This window comes from Cylas formicarius, unplaced genomic scaffold (assembly GCF_029955315.1).
Source record: "Cylas formicarius isolate icCylForm1 unplaced genomic scaffold, icCylForm1.1 PGA_scaffold_5__7_contigs__length_24384050, whole genome shotgun sequence".
NCBI lineage: Eukaryota > Metazoa > Arthropoda > Insecta > Coleoptera > Brentidae > Cylas > Cylas formicarius.
Window position 1 is genome coordinate 6,793,104 of NW_026844341.1, and position 22,989 is coordinate 6,816,092.

Genomic DNA, 22,989 nt, shown 5'->3' on the forward strand with positions numbered 1-22,989 from the left:
TACGCCTAGAACATCCGGGAAATTGGGAAGAGCAAACGCCTTAGTTTCGGGAATCTTCGGAATTAACCTGAGAGTTCTACACCGACGTCCGTACTCCAGATAAGTACCACGTAGTGGAATTTGTTTTTTTATTTTCGCATACACGTAAAAGGAAATAAAACGATTCGACAAAAAGGACTGGTGTAGTGCCCAACTTAAGTTTTATTGCGAGTTCTATAATTTTGTTTGTACATCTAAGATATTACCTGAACGATGAGTTGAAAAGAGGTTATTGACGGTTCCTTTTTTTTGTCGTTAAGGGGTTACCCTCTTTTTATACTCGTCTATACTCTCGAGAGATTATTTACGCTGTAGGAAAATAAAACGTGTAAAGTTGTTTAATGTAATTACATATTACCATCTTGTATACCGATCCCAGTGCGGCGGATAACTCTTCCCCCCCCATTTCGACATTAAATCGAATAACTGAATGTCATGGAGTGTTTTTTGTTCCTTTTTTTTTGTAATAACCGTAGCTAATGTCACCAGTGCGAATTAGGTTTGGTGATGTCAGTGCTTTTAGGGGTATATAAGTAAAGAAATCACCTGGCGCCCTATAAAAAAAAAAGAAAATACTCTTTATAAGTTGGTACTTAAATCGTGAATTTACCCACTCCCGCTCCGGCTGTAGCTGAGCGGCGCATACCTCTCAAATGTTACCTGGATGGTGATACGGCCACGGGGAAAAAAAAACAGGCAAATAGGAACAATATTTCTCGTTATAGGTAACAATATTTTAAAGTTTTTCTGCTGCCTTTAAAGATCTTTCTAAAATAAGTTAACGTACTTGGTAGAATCTACTGTTTCACTGATGCCTGAATTTAAAACTATTGAGCCATAAATGTTAAATATCCAATTTTTTCAAATCGTGACATTCCTTGTTTTTTTCCTTCACTCCTCATATGACATGTAACATGTCAACTAGCAATTTTATGTTACGTGTGTGCCCTCCATACGGTGCAATGTCCATGTCCATAATTGTATAAACCAGAACACAATGTGTAGGGCAGAGGAACACTTCTTTATCGGTGTGAGTTGAAGGCCGTTTTATGAGCCGGTCTGAACCCGTACTATTATGGGCCCACGATCGCTATAAATTGGTTACTGTCAATATTGACCCTCGTCGCATATGGAATGCAGGTAATCAAGCAAATCGACGAACAAAAATATAAAAAAAGAATTTCAACATTTTCTTTCTAACGAATATGATTCCCCTGACAATCAGCAAATTTAAATATCAATCCATAAATCTTTTTAACGCGGAGTGGAAGTGTTTATATTTGTGGGCAGGAAAATACAGCAATTTATTGATTTTAGGCACCGCTAAGAACTTAAAAAACGAAGCAACAGGTGAACTGAAATTAGCACTGCAGTGTCGTGTCCCAAATAATAACACATCGAGTTAAAAGGATCCAAATGAATTTTAAGTTCAATATGATGTTACATAATTAAAAATAATACATATTTCGTGTAGAAGTGGAAACGAGAGCGATCATTATAGCTAATAAAAATATTTTTATAAAGAAATATTGCTTACAATTTGAATTACTTTTAATTATTTCGTAACTGTTAAAGAAAAATGAATTTTGTACTCCCTTCTCTAAAATACACTATCAAGGGTGTGGAAAATATTATTTTACAATGTTAATTTCGATACCTACGGCTGCGAAATTTTTGTGATATAACGTATGGCTTTGTGAATATGATTTCGGAGATTTTTACCCGCGGCTTGAATGTTGACGTTTGTGCTGCTGTTTTGCCAAAAATTTACCTGAAAGCTAATGGTTCCATAAAATGTATAGTGGCTTGTATCAAACCTTTTCCATAACATGATATTACGAGCCTCTCTTTGTTACCTTCCGGGCGGTTTCAATTTAATGTAAGTCCCCTTTGAATTGGTTTTCATGGTAGCGAAACAAACAGATATCTTAACATGTTATAACCAAAATTTAAACAAGACAATTGGTTTTCTAAGAAGCAAAGTTCAACCTACTACCATACCAAATTTTTGAAAAGTAGTACCTGCCAAAGAAATTAATAAACATTTGTGAAGGTACACAATAACGCGTTTTACCACAAACCGAAACTCAAGTTTACGTACTCGACGCGCGTTTCGCCAACCCAGTTGGCATCTTTAGGAGAGGTTTAAAAAAAAAAGTGCCGAAAGTTCCAGTCAAGAGTTTGATTTGTGAAGATATTTATTAGAAAAATCGGAAATTTTAAAATCATCATCTGCGTGGAGCAAATATTTAATGTTCACGGCAATGCTACATACCACAAAAAATATCGATATAAGCAAGTATTTTAAATTAACAGAGTTCTTCAGGAAGAAAAAATTTTCAGTATAAAAGAAATAAATTAAAATGGATATCGATAAATTCGAAAAAATGTTGTTGAAGGCTCCATTGAAGATTCTGGTCAGAATAAAATTGATATAGCTGACAAAATTCAAAAGATAGACAGTTTAACACAGACAGACATAATTTTGAAATACCTTGGTTACAAATAAACAATGCTAATCATTGTATGTTTTATATTAAAAATAATATTTATGTTTTTTGCTTAACAATAATTTCAGATTATAAATTGTTAATAAAGTGTAATAATTTGTCTATTGTACGACACTGAGTCGGATTTAGAGAAATATAGCATCTAATCCGTACTGAAAGTGCTTTACGGGATTCTCAAGCCTGTGGTTCGTTCTGGAATTTGCCTACTCGTCCAAAAAAAAGGTCCTTTGGGGACTTGTTACGTAAAATACTACATCATGAATTTTCTCTCAGTTATTGCCACTCGAGTTGGGGAATAATTGAAATGAAATGTCACGCATACTAACGCCAGCTTCTTCAGCGACGCAAACAGCTAATTTGTAAAGGCGTCTTCCGTTTTCCAGGTGCCGGCATATCTAGCACGACTCAACGAGGCGGATAATTAGGAAGAAACGACCATCTACAACCATAAGTTCTCATCCGATCTAAGCTTCCTTCGTTGTCCACCGAACAATAGAAATGAAATTTCTTCTGTCTCTGCTACTTTATCAATAAAACGTCTTTAAATGTATTGATTTATTCACAAACGTAACCCTCAAAGCCGGCAGCGTCGCACGTATTAGAAACAAAACTTAGAAATGAGCATATCACAACTATTATTTCCTTTTAATTCATTCTTTTTAAAGTGCTTTTAGTAAAAAAATTTTTATATTTTGTGGCACTACTGCAAATAATTTATAAAGGAAAATAAACCCCAAAAACTTCTGTTTGAAGTCAAACTAACTCAAATCCATTTATATAAGCATAGCAAAAAATAGTTTTGGGGGGTAGTATTAAAATTTATATAAAATTTCTTCCCCTTCGGACTCATTGACAGCTTGGCCCATATGCAATAAACCAATTTAGAGTGTAAAATAATACCAGAAAAGAGGGTAAATTTTTATGATACATTGGGGAAAATGGGCTGTTATGGGGAATATATTAGGTAACTTACAGAATATCTAATATTCTTGCAAAAATTTCGTTATTATCTTTGTGTAAAGTGCAAGGTAGCGCACGGATGTAACATATGATGAATTGATATGAGAGGTATTTAATATATTAATTTAATAGGCATTTATGGAAAACAGCAGCGACTTGGTTAAAATGATGTATATGATGATGATGATATTTAATAATAATCATAGATCGGTGCGATTCGCGATGGCATAGTTGATTATAAAATCGAGACAAAGTGTGTCAGCATTTTACTTGCTTCCACTCGATACCAAGAATGGCAAAACCCACCCACTTACGTGCCAGTGTCTCGTAAACTCGACAGAGATAGCACCAATTACAGGATAATTACAGCAGTTTCTATTACAAAACAGGATCGCATTTTTGAAAAACTGCTACCGAAACTAGGGAGGCCGTCTTTAATTATTATAGATAATGCACGATATCATTCCAGACCTAGGGAAAGTGTACCAAATGCTTCGACAAGAAAAGTAGAAATTACGAATTGGCTGCTCAGTAAGCGGATTAATAACCCAGAAAATGATCTAAAATGTTGTTAAAAATTGTCAAACATTACAAAACAAACTTGCCTTATGCTACATACGAAATAATTGCTAAAATGGGTCATCGAGTTTTAAGATTGTCTCCTTACCATTGTATATTTAGTGGTGGTGTGGGCTCAGTGCAAAACATTTTTTAATAATACTATTGTAGGTGAGGAAAGGCACGACGATACTGCAGACAGTTATACCAAAGAAAATTGGATTAGTTGTATAACAAATACAGGAAATCAAAAAGAGAATACAATTGATATAACTGTACCACTTAATGAAGACACAGGATCATTTCCTGGTAGTAGCAGTTCCAATTTTGGCTCCGATGATAAAGGTGTTTTATCGTAAATACGAAATAAATATCGGTTACTTATGTATTGTTTGTATTGTTTTAATTTTTATTGCAGATTACTTACCTCGCATACCATTAAGGAACACCCTGATCTATTATTACATTAAAAATACACGAATCCATCTCTTAGTGTGAGTGTATTATTTAAATCAATAAATACCAAGTACTACTGATTTTGTTCCTCTTTTTATCAGCTAATTTAATCTCATGGATATATATTTTTAAATTGAGTGTCTACGGAGTTTAAACGGTTAGACCTATTGCAAAATCGATTACACTTTCCTAACTTAACTTTTCATGGTTGATTTATTGGCATTGTCTTCTGGTTTAACAGGAACTTAATATATCATAAGCCTTCAGCTTCTATCGGAATTGGAAATAAAACTAGATCAAATATAATAATTACTTAAGTTCAAATTGCTTTTTTTAGCTCTAAAGCTAGCTTTTTTACTTTGGACTCGTACAGTCTATTTTAACATACGGGGCGCTCACTGGTTCATGCCTAGTAAAATAAACTCTTGGTTTAAAACACACGAAATTGCTTTGTATCTTTATGCATATTAACATTACCATCGTTTTACATTGTTTCACTTTTGCCTTATATAAAACAAAATTACACAAACGTATCATTAAGACCATTATCAAGATTATGTAAGCAAAGCCCATAAATAATTATAATTTCCGAATCCCCACCCACCTATGATTTGGGACATAAAAGTTAATTATTTTTTTATACGCATATTTTAAGCTCATTTCTTACTAGCAATAAAAACTATGGATGGAGAATTTGCGATGTTATTGTAGAAAATAGGCCGCAAAACTCTATTAAGCAAGTAAAATAATAATTAAAAAAAATAGTTGAACTTATTAAGTAAGTAAAATAATTATTAACAATGCTATTCCTCTTCGAAATCGGATGATTCATTTTTTGCCCATGATGAACAGCAGATGCAAGGCTTCAGAAAGTAAATACGTTTTTTTTTTTTGGGTAAACTTCTTAATGCAAATATTAAAGGTTGGTATCACTTCTTTACCTTTTTCTGGAAAAATGCTGTCTGTACTGCTTTGTTAAGTGATTCCTTCGCTTCTTCTGATAACATCCCTAAAGTAAGTATTGCAGCCGAAATTATTGATGCACCCCGAATTAAGACTTTATGCACGCTGCTCGGCATGTAGTAAAATGGATATTTATTTATTAACAAATTAGCAGTCTCTTCCACATATTCCTGTAATTTACTTTGCTTTATCTCAAAACCTGATCACCTGACTTGTAATATACAAGAGCAATGTCTGATGCATTCTTCGTCTAGTTCTAATATCTTCGATGTGGCTAATGGATCGGCAAAAAATCTTCTACCGGTATTGCCATCATTACCTGTTCCATTTCCACCTGCTTTTACTTTATCGATAATCAAACCCATTTCGGTTCTAAATTTAAGCTGAATATTTTTCTTTCCCTTTTTCTTTCCCTCTTTAACGCTGCCCTTTTCCTGTTGCGAGCTAGCCTGCCATTTTTTGATATCTAGTCTGTAAGCCACATGTAAAAAATATTCCACACACACACACACACACACACACACACACACACACACACACACACACACACACACACACACACACACACACACACACACACACACACACACACACACACACACACACACACACACACACACACACACACACACACACACACACACACACACACACACACACACACACACACACACACACACACACACACACACACACACACACACACACACACACACACACACACACACACACACACACACACACACACACACACACACACACACACACACACACACACACACACACACACACACACACACACACACACACACACACACACACACACACACACACACACACACACACACACACACACACACACACACACACACACACACACACACACACACACACACACACACACACACACACACACACACACACACACACACACACACACACACACACACACACACACACACACACACACACACACACACACACACACACACACACACACACACACACACACACACACACACACACACACACACACACACACACACACACACACACACACACACACACACACACACACACACACACACACACACACACACACACACACACACACACACACACACACACACACACACACACACACACACACACACACACACACACACACACACACACACACACACACACACACACACACACACACACACACACACACACACACACACACACACACACACACACACACACACACACACACACACACACACACACACACACACACACACACACACACACACACACACACACACACACACACACACACACACACACACACACACACACACACACACACACACACACACACACACACACACACACACACACACACACACACACACACACACACACACACACACACACACACACACACACACACACACACACACACACACACACACACACACACACACACACACACACACACACACACACACACACACACACACACACACACACACACACACACACACACACACACACACACACACACACACACACACACACACACACACACACACACACACACACACACACACACACACACACACACACACACACACACACACACACACACACACACACACACACACACACACACACACACACACACACACACACACACACACACACACACACACACACACACACACACACACACACACACACACACACACACACACACACACACACACACACACACACACACACATGGAGAGCCAATAATCCATAATCAAGAGCCTCGTTGTTAATTGGTCTAGTTTTTATATGTTGTATATTGTTCATTATTTTAGGTTTTGCTTCACAGATGTTCCAGGCTTGACTTGAAGATATCTCTGTCATAACACTACCGATATACAGATAAAATTTGACCGTTGTTATTCATCTCTGTAGGTTTTAGTTCATCAATTTCTTTTTTACAGAGGCTACTTTTTATATTGTGAAAGCAGGAGTTTCTTTCTGAAAATAAAAGTGGAGCGGCCTACAATACCTGGTTGACGATGGTTTAGGATTCTGCCAATAAATTATTTTTTGGGTCGGGTCGATTTTTAAGTAAGATAATAATTGCAAAGGTACAAGTAAAGTTAAAAAAATATTTGAATCCGAAGCATTTTCGGTTTCAATAAACTGCTTGTATTCTCTGTGTGCTACCGTCACACCCCCATTTTGTGATTAAAAAGAAAACCTCTGATTGAAATAATATAATTCGGGAAACAGTATGGTCCAAAAGCTCTTTTAACTCAATTTTTACAGATAACTCTGTTACCAAAATGTTATCAGGAAATTGATAACAGCATAATTTTTCCTCCGATTTTTTTTTTGTGTGTATACACTTTAGGTGTGTATGGTATAATTGGCTTTAATTTCTGTATATTCCAATTGCTTATTATTTTTGAGGTAGGAGAGGTTTCGAGACTTTCTTTAAGCAGTTTGACTCTTTTTCCGTCTTTTTTTAAACTTAGCTTTGTTCCCCAAATTAACTGATTTTTCTAGCAACTTGTTGCTAATTGCTTAATTTTTGTTGTTTCACTACACAAGGAAAACGAGTTTTTGGGTCTTCTCAGCGAATTTGTTGGCGTTTGCATATTATCCACTTGCGGTAATATAAGAACAGTACTTTTTAATGTTATGTTTTGTGTTAAAAGCCTTCTCTTAAGATTACTTTTTTTCCACCTTTTGTATAGCTGGTCGCAAATTTCATTAATTTGTCTTTCTGCAGACTCTTCAAACTTGGAGCTTTTGATATTCGTCATTATCATTTAAGATCTATGATTACCGTCTTCATCAATCTAGAAATTAAACACATCTATTCCTTTAAGATCCATGTTTTCACTTGCTCTGGATTACTCTGTAACAAAAGAATTCTGTTAGCAAATGAAAAATGTGAAAATGCTTAACCCTAGGGAATCTTCAGCTAATAGGCTTTGCATAATACCTTGTGCATAAAACATGAAATTTTCGTTTATATAATAGTTTTAAGTAGGTATATGTAAAAAATCGAATTGGGGCAAAAGTTTTTGAAATATTTTTTTTCTACAGACACTACTGTATCTAAAACCAAAAAGCAATATTTTAATGTTAGAAAGTGTTTTTTATTTAAATAATACATCTTACGCATGTAAGCAGTAAATAAGCTCTGCGGCAAATTAAATTTTAACAAAAAAAAAGTTTTTAAATTTTAATTACCTTTCTCTAATTAATCCGTATAGTACACAAACTGTATTCACTGTAACTACGTTCAACAAAATAATTGAAAATCAGATAAAAGATCTCTTAAAAATACAATTTACAATACAAAATACAAAGTTTCAAAAACTTTGATATCAAAGTTCTGACTGACAGCATACAGCGCAAATTTTGTTTATGCATTTATTTCTCTAGGCCTACTAGATTGTTTGCTTTAGAAAAATGCTTATTGGAAGGATATTATTAATAGTTTATTTTAAATCAGTTGACCAACATTAACAGAATTTACTTCACTACTTCGCATGGTACAAATACACTAAGATATTGTTTTAATCATGAGGACGTCATCAGCACAAATGAAATACAAATGTTACAATCTAAATGTAAATGTAATATACAGCAAAAAACAAATAACTTAAAAAAAAATTTGCATCGAGTAGTAGCATTTTTGAATAAGGAATTCTTCACTTTTTCTTTAGTTACTTTTTCTATGATCCTACCCTTTTTCACAAGTTGCTAATGCTCATTCCTAAAATACTCATACATGCAAATAAGAAATAAGCCTTCCAGTCTTTTCCTCCACCCTGTATAATTTTTTGGTGGTGTTTCATTTCATACCAAATAGCGTTTCTCTCTTATACCAGTGCATTTTATAAAACTCTAAAGTTTACTTTAAGCAAACAATTTTTTTTTGAACAAAATTGTTATTCCAGCGCCCACTGCGCAGATAAATAGCAGACAGTTGGCAGCAGTAAATCCTTATTGCTACAGGGAATTTTAATTTGAACTGTAAATCTGTAAACAAAAGGATAATAGGTTCTCATTTCTGCCACTTTACTTTAAACGGTAATGGTAATATTGTTTAATGTTGCATTTTAGAAAACTATTTAATTTAGTTGTAGAATGCAGGTTTTAGGATACAATTAGGTATTTGGATATAATACTATAGGACTTCTTTCTGGATAGGCTGGATATTTGTTGAAATTTTTGATAGAATTTAGTCATAAAGTTTAGAATAAAAATGTAATTTTGCATAGATATTCCTATTTATTATATATATTTAATGTCCTTGTTTCCTTAGTGTAATAAATTGGGCACCTAAATAAACCAAGAAAACTATATTATTACCAAAACCTTTGAGAGTCCGTCCCTAATGTTCTGTTCTTTAATATCTACCGGACCCGAGTTTTATTGCCTTCGGCAGGTAATTTAATTGCGGACAAAAGTCACCCGGATAAGATCGAGACGCTCTAAAACGTTAGCGGTAAAAGTTTAAGAATAATGAACCGCGAAACACTCCGTAGAAGTAGAACGTATACATTACTTTGAGGACCAACATAATTTAAGTAAAAAGGAAATTCATTTGAAATTCAATTTTATTCTCTAGTTATACACCAGTTATATTGTTTTGGCTCCAACTTAGTGGCGTCAAAACCTATTTGGCGGCGAATAATACGATTATTGAGGTTACTGTTACTGTTGAAACGCAGTTCTAGGCACAAAAATAAAACTGGCTAGGTTTATATTTATCTCTATTAGTACAAGTCGTCATTATAATACAAAACAGTATGTTGTGTCCGCACTACGATGACCGCCTCTATCCCAAACGTGGGGGGGTTTGTGAGTCACTGTATTCCAGAATCTCAGCTCTAACTGTCGACGTCATCGCTGCCCGAAAACGCGCCGTCATCAAGTCCCGGAATATTTTCCGCTGCGGGGACGACGAAATAATCCAACGTCGGCGCCGACAGTAACCTCCCGGCCGTTCTAATGTCGTCAAAAATTTTATATTGCGGCGAGAACAGGGTGTCTTTCTCTCGCGTATCGAACTCCACCGAAGGCAGAGCGTTTAGATCATTCGCAATCCTTTCATATTTCTGCATTCGCTCTCTAAGCGACAGGCGGGTGTCGGACCTTAACTCCGAAACCCTGGCCCCCACTCTATCCTTCAGCTCCTTGACGCGACGAAGTTGCGCTCGGAGGTCCTCCTGAGCAGCCATACTTCTGAACGCCACTTCCCTCAGCAGTTGATGTTCCCGTTTCGCGAGCTCTTGTCTGCAGTTTTCAAAATAGTGCCTAACGTCTTTGGCTACTGTCGCTGACCGTCGACGAATTTGCGATTTCATACATTGAAGGTTCGCCTTGGCGGATTTTAAGCTGGCAGTGGCTCTTTCGCACTCTTGCGGCGACTCGTCTTCTTTCTGCGGGATCGATCAAATTAGAATATTCTCCTACTCACAATTAGCACTCACATCACTTCCAGTAACCATTTTTCCATGAGTTATTTATCTTATAGTTCGTTAAAAAATTAACTTTGAAAAATGATTTAAACAATTTGAAATCGATCTTTTTTGATATTTCTAGAATTGAAAAAAAAACTAAAAATTTACAAATAAATTGACTTGTTTCGCTGATGAGTGAAGCTTATTCAATATGTGACATTGTTTATTAACAATATAAAAAAAGCCGTATTAGACTGTTTAAGCTCATTTTGTAGGTATTTTCCATTTTGCATGAAAGCAGGAAGGATATAGTTCAAAAAAAGTGACTGACCACAGATTAATTGTTAATAATTTCATCATTTCCATCGCCCTAAACCTACTACCAAGTCTGATAGTGAGGGGATCATGAAAATGTTTTTTTATTTTATTATTTCGCCCTCGAAAGGTGCACTAATTCATTAGATGTTCGCTGGTTTAAAAATATACAGTACTTACAGGGTTACTATCTTTTTTGAGGTGGTAAGGTAGTAGAGTCATGTGGGGCAAGTGTGCGCAGCGGGTAAGTGTGCGCAGGCTTATTATTTATAAAACCGTTGACAGTAGAGTAGGGGAATCAACTGCCCTCAGTAGTCACTACAACGTTGGACAAAAGACTAGAGTCTTGTCTGGCAAAGTTACGTAGTTTTAGTAATATTGGTAAGTAAAAATTTTGGTTATTATTCTTACGATTTTTTCCAATTTAGAATTCAAATAATTTTATATTTATGTAGCGGTAATTAGTATTAATTATGTCCAATTATGCTCGTTTATATATCTAATTTTATCAGCTATACATCAAAATTTGGTAGAATGACGCAAAAATGTGTAATTTTAAACTAAATCTGTAAAGGCGATTAGGGTTAAGTGTACGCATACGGTTATGGGGTAAGAGTACGCATATTTTAATGCGTACTTTTACGCCGATAGTGAGTTCTTTGTGTATTGACACTCGTTGTTATTTGTTTCAGGTTATACTTATATATTTCTTAAAAAAAAACTACAATGCCTCGAAATTACAAGCGGAAGGCTCCACACAGGTCCGTTGTTACCCGTGATCAATTTGATGCTGCTAATTTGATGCTGCTAAGCGATTGATCGCCGAAGGTTTAAGTAAAAGAAAAGCAGCTGAACAGATTTACTTCAACTTTCACAAGTGAGCAAGAAAAAGAAATATATAATTATTTAAAAAGATGTGATGATCTCTATTATGGTCTTAATATGACAACTCTAAGAACATTGATCTACGAGTATGCTGAAATAATCATATTCCTCATCGGTTTAATCAAAAGTCGAAAATGGCTGGACGTGATTGGGTGTATGGATTTTTAAAAAGGCGCCCTGATTTGAATTTACGACAACCCACGTCAACTAGCATAGCTAGAGCAAATAGAACTGAAAATTCTAAAAAAAACAAAGAAGAATACTACTAGCAAAGATAAGGCTGTTAAAGTTAAGGCTAGTCAAGAAAATATTAATGATTTTAAGGAAAATGATGATTACTGTGCATTGTGTGGTGAAAAATACGTTGATCCACCTACAGAGGATTGGATTAAATGTAGCTTATGTCATAGCTGGTGGTATGAACAGTGCACTCATTATGAAACTGGTGCTTTCATATGTGATATATGTTCTAATAATTAAGATTTTATCATATCCGTTAAAAACGATCTCATATGAATTTATCTCTATTCAAAACTGTTAACTACTCTAAGCCTTATTCTCGATAAAAATCAAGTAAAAACAGTATTTGTCAAAAATTATATATTTAATATATAAATATAAAAAATGAAGTAAAAAATGATAAGTATTGATAAAAAATAATATTTATAAAATTAAATATGGTGTAACTATATGTAACAAGTTATGGTTTAAATTATTACAAATGCGCACACTTACCCGCAGTGCTGCGCACGTTTACCCCAATATTGGGGTAAGTGTGCGCATTCTGACTAACATTTATTTTATTTTATTTCTTTAATTACAATTAAGTAAATTGAATTTCATGTTACGTAATTGTTAAATCAATAAATCCTTTAAATAAATACTTTTATTTCAATTTATTTTGTACAATTATTACAATTTTATGATCATAGAAAAAAAAATGCGCAGTCTTGCCCCACATGACTCTAGGGGTATTTAAAAAATCGTTTTAAACTCCTAATTTACTAAAAAATAGCGGTACTCACCAAAACATCGTTTATGAAGTCCTCGATCGGAAACGTCATTGATCCGTTCAAGTTCATTGTAACTGTCCGTTACACACTTGTTACGCACTAGTTGTCAACACTTGTGATGTGGTATCCGAATCCCAGTTGCTATTTATTCGGTTCGTCGTAATTACGGGTAAATTTTCACTGAATGAGGTGTCGTTAGGTTTTCGGGCCTAATATCACTTAATGGCAAATGTAATGATTCGCGCGGGGTTGGATTTTAAAGGGGTGATTCGCTACCTGGATGCAACCGAGACTTTTGCAATATAATGATGCATAGGCATTTTGTAGATAACATTTCAAAATATATTTTGGACCGATGAATCAATATTTACAACGTCTGCCGTGATATTTAATCGAAAAAGTATGCATTATTTTAGAAAATACAAAATGTGTTTTTGAAGTAAACAAGCAGTGACGAAGATACATGAAAGTATGGTGCACAATCTGGAGATCTAGAATTTTAAGATCCGTATTTTACCAACTAAACTGAACATCCGTAGGATATTTAAACTTATTAAGGAACGAAATTCGGCGATTTATACATAATAATATTTCCCAAAGAGAGCATCCAAATTTAACTTGGCGGCAAGATAAAAGCGGAGATAGAAACTTATATAGATAAAGTCAACGTGAAGATCGATAACGTAAATGACGAGACGGAAAAGTTTACAAAGAAAGTGAGACAACTTGAAAGAAAAGTTATGAAAAATAATGTTATCGTCCTTGGTCTGAGGATCGGCCAAAATGAGCAGATACAATCGGTAAGCTAAATTACTTATGACAAACAGATATAACTGAAGGAGATATAATTAGCAATTGGCAAAGGTGAACGGGCACCAATAATTATCGAATTTGTTTTTTTTTTACGAAAGACTCTATTGTTTAAAAACGCGGAGAATCCAAACACCAAAATCAAGGGATTTAAACTGGTTGTTACCGAAATCACGTATACAGCAAATGAACTGGAAGAAATTGAGAATTGTCAATCTGAAGACGACGACTACCCAGGAGAGGGAAAAGCCTCTGAAAACTCAGAAAATCGAACAGGCTACGAGGTCGACGATAAGAAGAAAAAAAACCGAGACTTATTTACAGTTCTTTTTTATTTAGTACTGCTAGATCAATATGTATTTGTTTTACGGACAATTGGTTCTTATACAGTTTAAATACTTTATAATTTAATAATAATCATGTTTATTTCCATTGACTTTTAACAAAAGTATCGGATCATGTCAACAAGTACAAAAAAACATTAGAACACTAAAATACAAACTTTAAAAACAGATACGTACAAACACACAAAGTATATCACATTGAGCGATCGGCATTACTACAATCAAAGTATTCTTCGATAGAATAAAAAACGTTCTGACGGACAAAGGCAACTTGTTATATAGTTTTATTGGTAAAATCATAGGACTGTTAGCTACTTTGGCTAACTTATAACTTGGCACCTGCAAATTAAGATTAGCTCTAAAATTGTCATCTCCATCAATTCTGGTCATGCAATAATTAGATAGATTTCTCTTTATGTAAATTATGCTATTTAAAGTTAAGGTTTTTTATTTTCACAACAAAATTCTTAGATTTTCTCGAGTATTGCAAAGGACAACCATATGCTGATGACAAGCAGCTCTACCATGTTTTTGACCCCTCCCGATTGCAGCTTGAGTGCCAAAATATCAACAGTGACCTTGAACGAATCGACAGAATTTCCAGAGATCACGGTTTGCTCTTAAACCCAAAAAAACCTTCTATAATGCTACTTGGTCGGCCGGTGGATGTTTAAGTGTCTTGCTTCTGAAGTAATCCTAAAAATAAACAATATTACTCTTCCACTGCAAAGCGGGGCAAAAAAATTGGGGTTTACTTTTAGATTCAAAATTTTGCTTTGAAAAACATATCTCGACTTGTACGCCAAGGGCTATTGGCCGTTTAAAAGGGTTGTATAGCTCAAGGCATATTCTAATTCGAAATCTTAAGAAAAACATTATGCGATGCTCTTGTTCTCTCCTTGTTTAATCACTGTGATGTCATATATGGGCATTGTTTGACAGTTAATTTGTTACAACGTATTGAAAATATTCAAAAATGCTGCCTGAGGTTTATTTACGGCTTACGGGTTTGTTATGCTTGATCCATCGCTGTTGTTTTTATTTCAAAATAATTAAGACAAAATATCCCGAATACCTCTACGAAAAAATAACTTTTAGAACAGACGTGAATAACTTAAATCTAAGTTACGACTTGGCTAAACTATATAATGATCTGCCCCATTCCACTGGGTACTGCTAGAATTCTTAAAAAAAATTTGGTATTTACAGTACCTACTGTAGCCTCGACTTTAGTTAATAGTTTTTTATTTACAGAGGTAGGTTTAGGTTTTTCTGTTATATAATTAAGTGGGTATTTAAATTGAAATTTAATTTAAGGATAAGTGTAGCAAGCAGCAAGCAGATACGTCTGGGCGCTGCACTCATGCTTGCCTTTTCTTGTAATTTTCCTTGTCGAAATTACCTGAATAAAGTTTTTTTTTTGAGGAGGAAATGCTTTATGCACACTACGCGCTTGGTGGTTTGCGTCATGGTAGTGTGGGACTCTCCGAGGTTTCGGACTACCCACTAAAATCCCCTGTTGCTCCAATCGTTACACCCGGAACCGTCGTCGACATATCTTCAGGTGCAACCAGCAGTGTTTGTTTATCCTTGTTCCTGCCTTGTTTGTTTTTGTCTTTCAAGTTCGTCTCTCTCTTTTTCGCTCAAAATTCTTCTTACCATATCTTTCACAGCCCGCCAATTTTCTGCGCTTTCCACCATCTTCGGTACAAAGGAATCTAGATCTAGCGCACAGCCTATTGCGCCATGTGTTTCCTCCCTCAGCTCTCTCCATTTCGAACACTCGAACAGGGTGTGTTGGGCGGTATCAACCTCGGAGCAGTATATGCAGTGGTCCGTGTGGTCCTTGCCAAATTTCTTAATGTAAACTCTAAAACAGCCGTGCGCGCTTAGGGCCTGTGTTAAGTAGTAATCTGTACTACGAGGTTTGCAATCTAGCCACATTTTCAGGTTCGGTATGAGCTTTTTGGTCCATTGGGCCTTTAGAGTCTCGTTTTGCCACCTTTGTTGCCAGATGTCTAGTGCATTTTCGCGTGCAGTAGCTTTTTTGTTTTGTTGGTCTCCGCCTTTGTGTTTATAGATGTGCTTTCGTTCATTGACCATCAAGTCAATTGGTAGTACTCCTGCAACAACCTGCAATGCTTTTAGGGATACTGTTTTGTAAGATGATGTCACATGCAAAAGCATTTTTCTTTGTGTTCTTTCTACCTGACATTTGTATTTCTTGACTGTTAGCACTTCACTCCAGACCGGAGCACCATACAGAATAATGTTGTGCATAGCGCCACACAGTACTGCTTTTTTTTCGCTTTTGGGTCCTCTTACATTAGGCATAATTCTGGCTAAGCTGGATATTTTTGCTTCTGCTTTCACAGTTACACAGTCAATACGTTTTCTGAAACTTCCTCTGCTGTCTATGGTTAACCCTAAGTATTTCATTGGTTTAGAAGGGATCACCCTCGCTCCTTTCAAGTTGAAGGCTATGTGATCTCGCTTAGGTCTTCCCCTCAAAATGACCGCCTCTGCCTTGTTTGGTGCTAAAATGAGTTTGTGCGTTTTCATCCAAGAGCTTATTCTCTCCAGACACTCATTTGTGTTGCTCATGAGCATTTGGTCAGAGTCCGCGCCGACAACAGGCGCCAGGTCATCGGCAAAACCGATGGTCACGGCATCCCTAGTAAGTTCTAAGTTTAATACGACGTCATATAGGGCGTTCCACAATGTCGGCCCCAAGACAGAACCCTGTGGAACCCCGGCCTCAGCATCCATGGTTTCATTTTTATCAAAAAGTATTTTTCTGTCTTTCAGATAGCTTGATATGATGTTTACAAGGTATTTTGAAATTTTCTTTTTCTTTAGTTCCTGGATAATTAGTCCGTGGTTGGCCGAATTGAATGCATTCTTAACATCAATTGTTAGGAGAACGCACCACATGTTCTCATACTCCTTCGCTGTCTCGATGATGTCCTCCAGCGCCTGCAGCGTGGACTTGCCTTTTGTAAATCCGTATTGTCGGGGATGCAGGCCACCTACTTCATCTAGTTCCTTCTGGAGCCGATTTCTGATGAGTGTTTCTAACAGTTTGCTTAGCGTATTTAACATACAGAGGGGTCTGTATGAGCTTGTTAGTTGTGGTGGTTTGCCCGCCTTTAGGATCAAAGCTATTTTAACCACTTTCCACAGTTCTGGGAGTTCTTGGAGCCTCAGCAGCTTATTTAGAATCGCTATCAGCCATTCAGAAGAAGTGTTTGCCACTATCTTAATCGCTTCCGGAGGAATACCGTCCAGACCCGGAGACCTGCCGCTTTTCATGCTCTGGGGAGCTTCCTTCACCTCTTCTTCAGTGATCAAATCGACATTTGCCTCAGCAGTTATCGTCTCCCATTCGTTGTCTGATGGTGGGAAAAGATCACTCACAATCTGGTACCAGGACCCTCTTAAACATTATTTCATACAAAACTAATGATTTATGATTTACGCGATACAAATATGGTGAAAAGTGCATTTTTGAAATGGAACATCCTATATATTATGACATATTCCAACAGCAAATTAAATGTCTTTTAGAATATCTTTTTTGTATACTTAAATCGTTTGCTTTTTGATATAAATTTCTCTGAAAACCAGATTCCTGTGGAATAATTCATCTTTTAAGAGGCCACGAAATATTTGTCTTAAGTTAAATAATTCTTTTTCCCTAGACAGTTCAATAAAGATTTGCTCATTATAGATTGTGGTGCAAATTTTGTTGATAAAATCGGTTGAAAATTTTATTGAATTTATTTATTATGCATGGACAATGCAACTACATTATAGCGAGAACATGCAGAAAATTTAATGAAACGATCAACATTAACTTGAATAAGAAAAAATTTGAACAAAAAAAAATGCTTCAAAATATATTTTGGAGTATTCAACGATCCATTGTCTTTTTATCTTTTAAGCAGGAAAACACTGAAAACACTTAAACCACATTTCCTTTGAAATCCCATTTCTTTTGTGGAATGAGGATTATAAACAGATCAATAGAATCCATTTCTTTTATTGAAAATATCCTCTTCTAAAAATTTTGCTTCGTCACTTATCAAAAAGATGAATTCTGCCAAATCCAGGTATCAGAAAAACTTGCTATTATTTCAGAAACCAAACGATTTAAGCATAAACCATCATTCGAAAGAAAATTTTATGTGGTAAAATACATCGCGTTCCATTTATAAAATGTACTTTTCACCATTTTTGTATCTGGTGGGCATATCATTAGTTTTTACCAGTGTAAGAAGAATTTAGTTGATAGGAAAAATGAAGAAAATAATTATTTTCTTGAAATCCGCCTAAGGTATAGGAACGTGGCGTTAAAAAATATTTTGGCATCACCGCTTATGGAAGTAGCCAAAATTTCAGCAAATTTCGAAGAATATTCTGTACCAATCATAATAAATAATAAAACTTTAGCGATTTTATTATCTATTGTTATTGGAAAAATCCATTAGCAAAATATTTATTTTTACTTCAAAGCAAGACAAGAACCAGGGACATTTCTTTATTTCTGATACATTTCCAGAGTGTTGACCATTTGTGTCAGTGTTGAATAATCGTTTTTACTTTACGTTTCGAAAAAGTTATTTGTCGCTTGATGCAAAACAGGTTATCAAAAATATGTATGAAACTTTTATCAGTAGAGGACAAGAAGCTTGAAAAGAAACTACAAAAACGCCAATATCGTCGATAAGGGATATTATTAGTAGTGGAGAATTGAAGAAAAGGAATCAACATAATGATTTCCAAAATCACATGAATGACAATATATTGTTTTTACGAACTGAAATAGAAGCTAGTAGAAGATGAAACCATTATAAATATAAGAACTGCCACCCTTTGTAAAACGTTATTCAAGTACCACAAAATAGACAAAAGGCAATTATTAATGAAATTATACAGGTTACGCACTTGGAGATTTCATTACCTTCAAGAAATTAAAAGATATTGATTAGGCAACAGATTCATAATCTACATTGATAAGACATGGTTCGATTCCACTCAAAACTGCACCTTCAAATAAAGGAAAACGCATCACCATTGGGTCAGAAGATGGACTTCTCAGAAACTACTTGCTGTTGTTTTCATAGAATATTAAGGATTCTAGTTTGGATTATGATGAGGCTACAAATGCCGAACTTTTTTAAAATTGGGTACAAAACAATCTTTTAAAAAATATTCCGAATAACAGTCCTATTGTCATGCATAACGCAAGCTAGCACAGCCGTCTATTACATAAATCACCACCCTGACCAAATTCAAAAAATGAAATCCAGGAATATTTTGTTGAAAATTACATTTATTTTTAATTCAGTTATATAAAAGCGCAACTTTTGTATGTCCTAAATTCATATGCAATGAAAAAAGAGAATGTATGCGACAATTTGGCTAAACAGGTTGGGCATACCGTTTCAAGTCTTCCTCCAAATCATTGCATGTTTAACGCCATAGAGCATTTGTCGAACCAAGTAAAATCAAAGATCAGAGCAGACAATGTTACTTCTACTTTAAGCCCTAGTGTAATAAATTTGATAAAAATGTAATTAATAACATATTAATGGACAGCTGGAAAAAATCAGTACAGCACATTTTAAAAATTGAGGCCCCTTACATTTCTATGCAAAACAACATTAATCCTTTTATGATTAATCTCAATGACGACTCTGATAGTGAAACAGAATTAGATTTAGACATTTACAATAAGGATGTAATTATGTATAGATATCCCTAGCTATGACTTTATTCTACGTAATTGTTTTTTCATAGTGTAATTTATTAAGATCATACCCACCAAAATAAACAAAAAAATTATATTATTACCATAACCTTTGAAGGTCGGTCCTTAATGTTCTGTGCCTTAGTATCTGCCGGACCCGAGTTTTATTGTCGTCGGCCGGTAACTTCTATAATTGCGGACAAAAGCCGATGAAGATTTAGGTAGACTATACCGTTCGCCGCAAACAATGAACAATGAACAGCGAAACACCCCGTAGAAGTAGAATGTAATACATTAAGGAAATTCTTTGTAGTTGGTTATTTATGTTGTTTTGGTTTCATATTTGACTTAGCGCGACCAAAATCTATTTTGCAGCGAATAATAAAACTACTAGATGCAGTTTCATACACAAAAATAAAACTGACTAGGCTTATATTTATATCTAACAGTACCGTACAATAACAATAATATAAAACTATCGGCTAAGTCGTGTCCTCACTACGAGGAACCGCCTCTACCCCACCCAGCCGCAGACTGTATTCCAGAATCTCCGCTCTGCGAAGACTCCGCGCTGCAGGGACGACGAATAATCTGGAGTCGGCGCCAACAGCAACCTTCCGACCGTTCTAGTGGCGTCCAAAAGTTTATATTGCGTATATTGCGTCGAGAACAAGTCTTCTTCTCGCGCACCGAACTTCTCCGAGCGCTGCGCGTTTATGTCGTTCGCTATTCTTTCATATTTCTGCATTCGTCCTCTAAGGGACAGGCGGGTGTCGGACTTTAACTCCGAAGCCCTGGTCTCCACTATATCCTTCAGCTCCTCGACGCGACGAAGTTGGGCCCGGAGGTCCTCCTCAGCAGCCATACTTCTGAGCGCCACTTCCCTCAACAGTTGATGTTCCTGTTTCGCGAGCTCTTGTCTGCACTTTTCAAAATAGTCCCTGACGTATTCGGCTACCGTCGCTGACGGGCGACGAATTCACGATTTCATACTTTGAAGGTTCGGACGGACGGACGGATCGGCGTCCTTAGCATAATTATGTACGTATTGCATCAGGGCAATTTTCTAGCGCCTTCCAATAGTTGATAGCTCTAAGTCTTTTATTGTCGAATCTATTTTGTAAGCTATCGTATGCAATTAAGTAGTTATCGGCAATTAACGGTATATTTTTTATTAAAGCAAGTGGGGGTCCAGAAACTTTGGAAAGCAATGAATTAAACTTTTCGATATTGGATAAAACTCTACTGTTGCGTATTAAAGCATCAATTATTTCTATGAAAGTTGGAAAATTTTGAACATCCCCGATAAAAGAAATTAACTCGATTTTCGGTAAACAAGAAATTTTATTATTTATATCAAAAATAGTTGGATTCGTAGAAGTAGAAGAGGAAGTTGATGACCTTTTTAACATTTGTCCTTTTTCGGATACAAGTTTGCTGTAAATTGTTTCAATTTCTAAATAACGCGAAGTAAAATCATTTAGTATTTTAGCCTCAACCTCTAATTTATCGTTATTGCCAGCTAAAGCGACTACGAGAGCACAATTATGTCTTTCGAAATCCCTCTTTAAATCCTTTACATTTTTATATGATATTTTATATCGGACAAGACTAAGAGAATCACCGGAAGCCTTTGAAGCACAATCTTTGGTAGTTTTCAATTGATCTGTTACAATTTTTCCCAGCGCATCGGAGCGAGAAATTTTTTGTTCGTCGGTGAGTACCATTTTGGCCAGTAATAATTACATATGAAGAAATAAAGGAAATAAGGAAGTAAATTTATTACATATATGTACCTTGATATGGATACATCGATCAATATTTTTTGTATCGCAAATATATAGCAAGAATGTGACCTTTACAAATTGCGCTGCAAAGAAGATATAGTAATATAAAAGCAAAATAAATTAAACAGAAAATCAAGTAAGAATTTTAGTACTGCCAAACTCAGGTACTGCTACCAAAACTACCAATCTACCAATATAATCGATCCGGCTCGAAGGACCAGTGTTTACAGGAGTGCTGACGCAATATGTGGACCGGGTAATTATGGAGAAGATATTTCAGTCATTCGTGAACGAGTTCTTTGCACAAATCAAGTTCTGGGTATTGCATAAAGCAAAATGTAAAAGAATGTCTTGGTACTTACCACAAGAAGGCCAGTGATGTAATTGGAATCGCAAATAGCGTAGGAGGAGCCAGCGTGACACATATAGGCACCCGGCAAATTCTATAGCAAATCTGATGTACGTATATCGTCGTCTCTACTCGCACTTCACTTTTTACATATTAATACTTTTTATATGGGACAAAAAAATTCGCAATGGCCGGATATTTCTGTTCAAACAAGTTGAACATTTTATTTTTTCTTACTCTCCGGTTTCCACTCTAAATAAATAAATTTAGGTTCTGGTTATATATATATATATATATATATATATATATATATATATATATATATATATATATATATATATATATATATATATATATATATATATATATATATATATATATATAAAGGCTTAAAATTAAAGTTAAATTAGACTTGTTAAGGCAGTAAATAATAAAATAAATCTACAATGACAAATTATATAGCTAAACAAAAACTAAATTTATAACCGAAACCGAAGAGTAAAAAATAAAATGTTCAACAAACAGAAATATCCGGTCAATGAGGTTTTTTTTGTGATATAAACAAAGTTTAATTTCTCGTTTGGGTATCCAACAACCTGTCCAACAGCATTTGACTAATTCCAGCCAAAATTGAACATACTACATTCTGAAAGAGATGCTTATGATATTCAAAATACTTTACATGAACGCAGGGCGCAAACGTTCGATGGTTTTAAAACTATTACCTATACCTGACGCAAGATACAAAAATCTGATGAGGCTGATGGAGTTTTGCAAACA

General features: G+C 35.4%; 1 protein-coding gene across 1 annotated transcript; it reads right to left on the minus strand.

Annotated features, from left to right (window-relative positions):
• Positions 1-17,176: 17,176 nt before the first annotated feature.
• On the minus strand, positions 17,177-21,800 carry LOC132702371 (uncharacterized). The gene is made up of 4 exons (XM_060670958.1): positions 21,698-21,800; positions 20,597-21,036; positions 17,251-17,741; positions 17,177-17,183 (listed from the first exon to the last, which is right to left on the minus strand). The coding sequence occupies exons 1-4, from the start codon at positions 21,798-21,800 to the stop codon at positions 17,177-17,179; spliced, it is 1,041 nt and encodes a 346-aa protein (XP_060526941.1).
• Between the last annotated feature and the right edge of the window lie 1,189 nt (positions 21,801-22,989).